Below are 8,350 nucleotides of genomic sequence, written 5' to 3' on the forward strand. Positions count from 1 at the left end.
CCGCCGCGCCCCGAGGCCATCTTCGCCCCCTGTCCCGGCAGGCCGCGGCGCGCCTGGTGGCCCAGGAGTGGTTCCGAGTGTCAAGCCTGCGGCGCTCCCGGGCGGACGCCGTGGCCAAGGTGCTGGAAGGGGTGGCGCACCTGGGACCTGAGCTGCTGGCGCACGTGGTGAACCTGGCCGACGGCAACGGGAACACGGCCCTGCACTACAGCGTGTCCCATGGGAACCTGGCCATCTCGAGCCTGCTGCTGGACACGGGTCAGAGCCAGGAAGGGCGGGCAGGGGGCCGGGAATGGGGGCGGCGAGGTGAGTGCGTGGGCCGACCTGGTCTGGAAGACCTGGGGAAGGCCGCGACGGGTTGGCCGGCAGAGGGCACCGCTGGCCCTTAATGGGGTTTCAAGCTTCCCGACGGGGGGACTGCCAGGGGTCTTTGACCCCACCAAGCCCTCCTCCCACTTTGCACGGGGAGGGGATACCCAGCTCTGCGTTTAGGTAGGCCTCAGTTCGTGGGCATCCCTTCATCTTGCCAGCCTTAGTTTGCTCATCTGTGACAAGGGTATGACAAGGGCTCCTTCCCTGGACAGCAGGATAATCCATGCAAAACGTCCAGGCACGTAGTAGGTCAGTAGATGGCCACCAGGCCTTCTGTCCCTGAATCTTCAGCCTGGGAGTCACTGAGTTCCTGAGCCCCAGTGCCCAGCTTCAAGGGGAGGTACTCACTGGCCAGGGCTGTGACCACCCTCCTGGTCTGGGGCGCTAGGCCTGCCGTCCGCAACCCCCACACCCTGCACCAGCTCCATTCCCTGCCTCCTGTTTGCTTCCCCCGCTGCCACAGCTTCCTCCCTCTGGAGTAGAGACACACCCATCCAGATGTTGCTGAGAGCCCACCAGGCACCAGGGCCGCACTGGGAGGCAGGCCAACCCCCGCCCCCGCTGGTTTCTCACGTGACCGGGCACAAACCGTTGCCCACCAGGAGCCCTCCCCCCAGTGCCCTCTTGCAGGCCGTTACCCCTGGACCTGCCTGCGGAGGCCTGTGGCACTCACTGCAGGCGAGGAGGGTCCCACTCTCTGCCTGCCCCCCCCACCCAAACATGCAGATCCTGTCCATCCCTGCAGGGCTTGGTGACTGGGGAAGGACACAGCTGCCTCGTGAGCTGGGGTCCTGGGGGTCGGGGCAGGGAATGAATCCAAATTGGGCTCCTGAGCCTCTCGTGCCTTTGAGGGGGCTGGGGCCGCAGCAGGGGCAAGACAGGCGCCGTGGGTCCCCTTCACCCCCCAGCCTTGACTCCAGCTTCCCCTGGACCCTTGGTCCTCACCCAGATCCCCCGGCCCCTGCCTGCTGGCCGGCGTGGGAACCTAGGGCTCTTCCTGGAGCCCAGCATCCTCGGTGCCCGACCCATGCAAGGCACGGTTCCCTCTTCATCACCCTGGAACTGGGGACTGGAGGTGGCTGTGCCCGGCTTTGTTGTCGCTTTCCACTCCATCGCCCCTCCTCCTCCCCAGCCTCTCCCTGAAGCCTCTGTGGATCAGACCACTCAGCTTTTTTTTGAATTCTCCTGACCTCAAGGCACTTTTTCCTTGAGTTTTGCCCCTGGCCTGTTCTCCCTCCTGCCTCCCATCGCTTCAGGCTGTGATGTTCTTACATCCAAGTCCAGTGAGGCAGAACACTCGTTTGCACCAATGACTTGAAACGGGCTTCTTACCGGCAGATGGCCAGTGGAGGGCAGCAGAGGCCTAGGACTGAGGGTGATCCGATCCCCCAAGGCACAGGAAGGCTGCCCAAGGTGGATGGCATCTAGTCTGCTGGTACCCCACCTGCACTGCGGGTGAGGGACCCAGGCACGTAGCCCACCCTGGGTTGTATACTTCAAGCGATCCTCCTGCTTCAGCTTCCTGAGTAGCTGGACTACATGTGTGTACCACTATGCCCAGTAAATCGTTTTTTTTTTTAAGTTGTAGTCTCACTCTATCGCCCAGTAGCATGCTCACAGCCACCCCAGCCTCCACCTGCTGGGCTCAGGCGATCCTTCTGCCTCAGCCCTCCAGAGTCTCACTCTGTCACCCAGACTGGAGTGCAGTGGCCGCTCCCAGTCACCGTAGCCTCAGTCTTCCAAATAGCTAGAACTACAGGTGCGTGCTACCACACCCGGCTCATTTTTTAATTTATTGTAGAGATGAGATCTTGCCAAGTTGCCCAGGTGGGTCTCAAACCTGCAGGCTCAGGCAATTCGCTCACCTTGGCCTCCCAAAGCGCGGATTACAGGCTGAGCCACCGAACCTGGCCTGGTTAATTCTTTAAAAAATTTTTTGGTCTTGATGGAGTCTTGCTATGTTGCCCAGCCTCATCTCAAACTCCTGGCCTCAAGTGATCCTTCCACCTTGGCCTCCCAAAGTGTTGGGTTACAGGCATGAGCCACCATACCTGGTCCCCATTTATTACACCATTTGACTTAACTGTTTATTCCCCAGTCCTTATCTCAGATTCCCTCCATCTGTCACCTGGGTATCTGTTCCTTGTGCCCCATCCAGGGCCTTTCCCCAACCCCCTTACTATACACACCTCCCAGCCATTCATCCCCCAAACACCCCATCCTCCGGGAACGATCAGAATGGCAGGGATAGGCCCTAAAACAGTCATGCCAGGAGATGCGGTCCAAACAGAGGTGGACACTGTGAAGGGGCCAGGAACAGAACTGATCCCAGAGGAAGCTGAGCTAACGCTGTTTACTTCAGAAGGATGGGTAGCACTAAGAGATAAGCATAAACAAAACCAAGTAAGTCCCTGCCAGTTCAAAACAGGGAAGTCAAGGAAGGCTTCACAGGAGGTGAGGTTTGAGCAAAACTCAGATGAGCCATGTGGGGGACGTACCCAGGCTTGGAGGGTGAGTGGACCAGGTTGGGCTGGGGGTGCTGGCCTCTTGGTGGACGGGCACCCTTTTCTCTCCCAGGGGTCTGTGAAGTTAACCGCCAGAACCGAGCCGGCTACTCAGCCCTCATCCTGGCTGCTCTCACCTCCGTGGGGCAGAAGGAGGATATGGCTGTGGTCCAGAGACTCTTCCACATGGGCGACGTCAATGCCAAGGCCAACCAGGTGTGTGGACACCCATACCATGGCTCTGAATCCAAGCATCACTTTCACTTTGGGAATCAGCCCAGGCTCGGACATCCCTTCCCCCAGAGTTCACCATAGCCTTGTCACCTTCTTCCCCCTCCCCAGACGGGGCAGACAGCCCTCATGCTGGCCATCAACCATGGGCGACAGGACATGGTGGCAGCCCTGCTGGCATGTGGGGCTGATGTGAATGCACAAGATGCAGATGGGGCCACAGCGCTGATGTGTGCCAGCGAGTATGGGCGCCTGGATACTGTGAGGCTGCTGTTGGCACAGCCAGGATGTGACCCGGCTATCCTGGATAACGTGAGCCACCACTATGGGGCTGGGGTTGGGAGGGGCTACCCAGGCTTCGGCTCGGGGTCCCAACAGTCCCCAATGTTCCTCAGGAGGGCACCAGCGCCCTGGCCATCGCCCTGGAGGCTGAGCAGGATGAGGTGGCAGCTCTGCTCCACGCCCACCTGAGCTCGGGCCAGGCTGGTTCCCAGGTGAGTGCAGCCCACGCAGCTGCCTCCAGCTGCAAGTTCAGTTTGGGCAGGATATCAAATATGCCCAGGGCACCCCTTCTGCTCCCCCAGGGGTAGAGAACCTGTGTCTAGAGTCTCCTTTGCAGCTGGGTTGCTTGACCTGCAAAAGGCCTGTGAGGTAGAGTCCTCTAGAAGGGAAGTAACCTGGCTAATGTCATGCCTAAGGGACCTAAGTACCTGGCTCACACCTCTCAGCATGTCCCTGGTTCCTGTCACCCCCGAGGGAGGCTCATGTCAAAAGAAAAAGGAGCCCCCTGGCCTTAGGCAGAGTGGGAGGAAACACAGGCTGTCATCCTATGCCTCTGAGCTTCAGTGGAGACTGGGCAAGTTTGCCAGCATTGGGGAGGGCAGGCCTGGGAAACAGGGTTTACCCCAAGGGAAAAGACTTAGACTCTGATGGCAAATGCCAGGTTCTGTCCTCAGCATTTGGCAGTCATTTTATCAGCCAACCCATTCTGCGCAGATGGTCCCCAACCTGTACAAACAGCTCCACCTACCACTTGACTTTATGGCGTGCAAAAGGAACACACGCTCGGTAGAAACCAGTGCCATATTAAGTTACATGAACGAGTCAACATACCTTTTTGTAAGCCAAGCTTTGTATTAGATAGTGTTGCCTGACCATAGGCTAGTGCTTAAGCACATTTAAGGCAAACTAGGCTATGCCATGATGTCCAGTAGGTTAGGTGTATTAAACACGTTTTCAACTTACGATGGATCTATGGGGACATAAACCCATCATAGATCGAGGAGCATTGTCCCACCCACTATAAAAGGTGCGGGAAGAGAGATCAGGTGCCTCTTTGAAGTAAAAAAGGAGGAAGAGAGCCGGGCTCGGTGGCTCAGCCTGTAATCCCACGCCTTGGGAGGCTGAAGTGAGTGGATTGCCTGAGCCCGCGGGTTCGAGACCCACCTGGGCAACTTGGTGAGACCTCATCTCTACAATAAATCAAAAATTAGCCGGACGTGGTAGCACGCGTCTGTAGTTCCAGCTACTTGGAAGACTGAGGCAGAAGGATCTCCAGAGCCCAGCAGGTCGAGGCTGCGGTGGCCGGGAGCGGCCACTGCACTGCAGTCTGGGTGACAGAGACTCCAACTCAAAAAAAAGGAAGAAGAGATGAGATTCAAACCAGGCAGCCTAGCTCCAAGGGAAAGGTAAGGTGGTCCCTCCTTAGGAATGACCATGGTAGGAGCCTCCAGTAGGTGAATCATCCTCAAGTCTGGGGGGTCTGAAACCCCCTGGCCTCTTGCCTGAAGGAGATTGCAGCTGGACCCCTCCTCTCTCTAGAGCCAGCCACCCCCTGACTCGCCCACAGCCACACCCAGTGAAGAAGAATACGCTGACAACAAAAAGGACCCTGAAGCCCAGTGAACTGCCCAGTCTGGTTCACTAGACCTGGGTAGGGAGATCTTTCACATCACCTGAGCCTCTGGGGCACAGCAGGGGCCAAGGTCCTCTGGATGCAAAGCCAATTCAGCTGAGGTGGCTGTATCAGGGAGGGGCACAGCTTGGCCTCACCCGCTCGCCAAAACTTCTCCCTTAATAAAATTTCCCTACTAAGCCTGTGTCTTGTCTGGGGCAGAGGGTGGACACGGATGGACACAGACACACACACACACGCACACACACGATCCCCTCTCCTCAAAAAGGAATGCCTTCTTGGGGATGAACCCCCACCCCCCAAAAGAGCCAAGAGGCCTCCACAGAAACCCAGCGAAACGCTGACAACCCAGACCGGCCGAGCTGACATACCACACAAACGCTTTATTTAACAGTCGCAGACCATGACCATCCCCGAGTGTCGACCCCAACATCCAGGACCCTGCAAACAGACCAAAGCATGAGATGCTAACAGGCCCCCCCCCCCAGAAACTGGCAAACCCCTCGCTCCCGCTTACTAGTCTCTGCAGACTTTCTGCCTCCCCCCACAAGCCAAGGCTCTGGCAGGGGCCTCCTCTCTGCACCCACCGGCAGCCAAGCTCAGCGCAGCCTCCGAGCCTCTCGCTCGGACTCCAACAGGGTGAGCACGTCGCCCTCGCGCACCGGCCCTTTCACGTTGCGGATGATGGAGCGGCTCGTGTCGTCCATGAATTCCACGCGCACCTACGAGCCCCAGGGCGGGAGGGAGTCAGCGCGGGCCACGGATGGGCGCCGCGGCGTGGACTCAGAGCACGTGTCCGGGTCGGGCCATAAACGTAACGGGGAACATCAGAGCCGAGGAACGAGCCGGACGGAGCTCGGACCCGGTTAGCAGGGCCTTGGTGAGGGCTCGGAGCCCCCGGCATCTCTGGGACGAAGGATTCTCGGCTTCCTGAGTTACCAGGAAGGATCGCAGACTCGGGGATGGGACGGGTCGGACCCCCCAGTCGGCGGGGCGCCCCCAAGCGCTCACCTGCGTGCACTGTCCCTGCGAGCCGGTCCTGCCCAGCACTTTGGTGACCTGGCGGAAAGAGGCTGGGGTCAGACCTGGCCCGCCCGGCTCCTCTGCTCTTTCCCTCCCTCCCCGCTCCCCAACTGAGGCCCCCACCTCACCCTGGCCAGCTTGATAGGCTGCACACGGCTGGTATCCATGATGGCGGCACGGCGGCGCTCGGGCGGAGAGGAGTCACGTGCTTCGGGGAACGCCTTTAAAGAAGGCTCTGGCCCCGCCCACTTCCGCTCTCGCGAGACGCCTTCGCGTCCTTCCCAGCAGCCCCCGCGGTGGAAACGTCAGGGGCGCCCTTCAGTGCGGACGAAGGATGGCGTCCGCTACCCGTTTCATCCAGCGACTGCGGAATTGGGCGTCCGGGGTGCGCGGGACGAGGGGGACCGCCCCAGGGGGGCTGTGGGCTCCGTGTGCCCCGGCCGCGCTGCCGCTACTCACTTTCCTCCTAAGCCAGGATCCGCCAGCTCGTGATTCCGTCAGCTCGGGATGCATCTGCCCCATGTTCGGCCCTAGACCCTCTCTCCCCCGGGACCCACTCATGCCTGGGCTCGTCCTAGCCCCCGACCCTCTCAGCTCTGGATCTTGGAGGCCCAGATCCCGGGTTTCGATTTTTCCTGCCCCTGGCTGTCCATCGCTTGCCTTCCGTTCGTTGCTTATCCCCAGGCCATCCCTGTCCCCTCTCTCTCCTCCCCCGGAGGCCTTGGAGCCTAACCTCCCCTCTCCTCCTCCCACAGCAAGATCTGCAGGCGAAGCTGCAACTGCGCTACCAGGAGATCTCCAAGCGGTGAGCAGGCCCCGCTCGCTGCCCAGCCTCCGGCTCGGTCCTTCTTCCAAAAGCAAAATCTGTGTGTTGCTTTAGACTCCTGGAGCGCTGGGCTGAGACCCTGCCTCCACCCCCGTGCCAGACCGTGGAGGCGGGTTTGCCGTAACTTTGCTGGACTCCGGAGCCGGCTCCTTGGGACAGCCAGGCTGGGCGTGTATTATGAGTGGGAATCCCGAGTAGATTTGCAGTCCTTAGTGTGGCCGTGTCTGTTAGTGTTATCATTCCCAAGCTACAGATGTAAAAAGTTGGCCCAGAGAGGCTAAATGATTTGCCTACAGTCACTCAGAAGCTGGAAAGTGACAGCTGGGATTTGAACCCAGAAGTGTCCTGATTCCGAACTCACTGATGATCCCAAATTAGTTGGTGTTTACAAACCTCTGTCATGTATGTCCTCGACCCTGGGGAAAAGTTCTTACTCACACTCCTTGTCTTGAGCTCACATCCCAGGGAGAAACATACTAGGTAAATAAACAGGGCAAGTAACATTGTTCTGGAATGCTTTGAAAACAAAACAGAATGATTCAGAGGAACTGGCAGGTGGCCACCTGAAGTCAGATGTTTGGGAAAGGTCTCGCATTTGAGTCACTTGAATGATGAGAAGGGCCCACTCAAGGGATAAATATTGGAAAAGAGTTCTTTGGGTTGTTTTGTTTTATTTTTGAGTCAGAATCTCACTTTGTCGTCCAGGCTGGAGTGTAGTGGCACGATCATGGCCACCCCAGCCTCAGCATGCTGGGCTCAGGCAATCCTTCTGCTTCAGCCTTCCGAGTAGCTGAAACCACGAGGCATGTGCCACCAGGCCCGGCTAATTTTTTGATTTATTGTAGAGACGAGGTTTCACCAAGTTGCCCAGTCTGGTCTTGAACCACTGAGCTCAGGCAGTCTCTTACCTTCGCCTCCCAGAGTGCTGGAATTACAGGTGTGAGCCACTGGCCTGATCAGTCTTTTTTTTTTTTTTTTAAGTCTGAGTAGTCTCACTCCATCGCCCAGGCTGGAGTGCAGTGGTACGCTCACGGCCACCCCAGCGGCAACCCGCTGGGCTCTGGGTGATCCCTTCCACCTCAGCATTCCAAGTAGCCGGAACTACAGGTGTGTGCTACCACGCCCAGCTAATTTTTGATTTATTGTAGAGACAGGTCTCACCAAGTTGCCAGGGTTGTTATTGAACCGGTGGGCTCAGGCAATCCACTCCCTTCAGCCTCCCAAAGTGCTGGGATTAAAGGCTGAGCCACCAAGCCCGGCCCTTTTTTTATTTTTATTTTTTTGTTTGTTTTTTTGAGTTGGAGTCTCACTCTGTGGCCCAGGCTGGAGTGCAGTGGCACGCTGCTCATGGCCACTGCAGCCTCGATCTGCCAGGTTCCGGCGATCTTTCCACCTCAGCCTTCCAAGTAGCTGAAACTACAGGCATGCACCACCACGCCCAGCTAATTTTTTGATTTATTGTAGAGATGAGGTCTTGCC

The 8,350-nt window shown here is 58.1% G+C and overlaps 3 protein-coding genes across 4 annotated transcripts in view; 2 read left to right on the plus strand and 1 right to left on the minus strand.

Moving 5' to 3' along the window:
• KANK3 (KN motif and ankyrin repeat domains 3) overlaps positions 1 to 5,201 on the plus strand; it is a 12,851-nt gene extending 7,650 nt beyond the window's left edge. The window contains exons 10-14 of the mRNA XM_021715475.1: positions 41 to 258; positions 2,950 to 3,092; positions 3,219 to 3,419; positions 3,503 to 3,601; positions 4,929 to 5,201. Of these exons, the coding sequence (XP_021571150.1) occupies positions 41 to 258; positions 2,950 to 3,092; positions 3,219 to 3,419; positions 3,503 to 3,601; positions 4,929 to 5,012 (745 nt within the window). The 3' untranslated portion in view covers positions 5,013 to 5,201. The remainder of the gene's footprint in view (positions 1 to 40; positions 259 to 2,949; positions 3,093 to 3,218; positions 3,420 to 3,502; positions 3,602 to 4,928) is intronic.
• Positions 5,202 to 5,385: 184 nt separating this feature from the next.
• RPS28 (ribosomal protein S28) lies at positions 5,386 to 6,275 on the minus strand. Of its 2 annotated transcripts, none has more exons than XM_008063941.2 (4): positions 6,174 to 6,275; positions 6,034 to 6,081; positions 5,610 to 5,744; positions 5,386 to 5,463 (listed from the first exon to the last, which is right to left on the minus strand). In XM_008063941.2, the coding sequence occupies exons 1-3, from the start codon at positions 6,210 to 6,212 to the stop codon at positions 5,622 to 5,624; spliced, it is 210 nt and encodes a 69-aa protein (XP_008062132.1). In that variant the 5' UTR covers positions 6,213 to 6,275; the 3' UTR covers positions 5,386 to 5,463; positions 5,610 to 5,621. The 2 variants fall into 2 exon arrangements, with proteins under 2 accessions (XP_008062132.1, XP_021571151.1); XM_021715476.1 differs by having other exon boundaries at positions 5,606 to 5,744.
• Positions 6,276 to 6,321: 46 nt separating this feature from the next.
• NDUFA7 (NADH:ubiquinone oxidoreductase subunit A7) overlaps positions 6,322 to 8,350 on the plus strand; it is a 5,712-nt gene continuing 3,683 nt past the window's right edge. Inside the window, exons 1-2 of the mRNA XM_008063942.1 lie at positions 6,322 to 6,430; positions 6,801 to 6,850. Coding sequence (XP_008062133.1) covers positions 6,380 to 6,430; positions 6,801 to 6,850 — 101 coding nt within the window. The 5' untranslated portion in view covers positions 6,322 to 6,379. The remainder of the gene's footprint in view (positions 6,431 to 6,800; positions 6,851 to 8,350) is intronic.

This window comes from Carlito syrichta, unplaced genomic scaffold, assembly GCF_000164805.1.
Source record: "Carlito syrichta isolate Samal-C Ts95f unplaced genomic scaffold, Tarsius_syrichta-2.0.1 Scaffold307152, whole genome shotgun sequence".
Taxonomy (NCBI): Eukaryota; Metazoa; Chordata; class Mammalia; order Primates; family Tarsiidae; genus Carlito; species Carlito syrichta.

Excerpts from the sequence above, each read along its gene's own strand:
- RPS28 (XM_008063941.2), bottom strand. The coding sequence starts at position 6,212 with ATGGATACCAGCCGTGTGCAGCCTATCAAGCTGGCCAGG. Across the intron at positions 6,082-6,173 it reads AGCCTATCAAGCTGGCCAGG|GTCACCAAAGTGCTGGGCAG; the intron begins GTGAGGTGGGGG and ends TCTTTCCGCCAG. Across the intron at positions 5,745-6,033 it reads CGCAGGGACAGTGCACGCAG|GTGCGCGTGGAATTCATGGA; the intron begins GTGAGCGCTTGG and ends TGGGGCTCGTAG.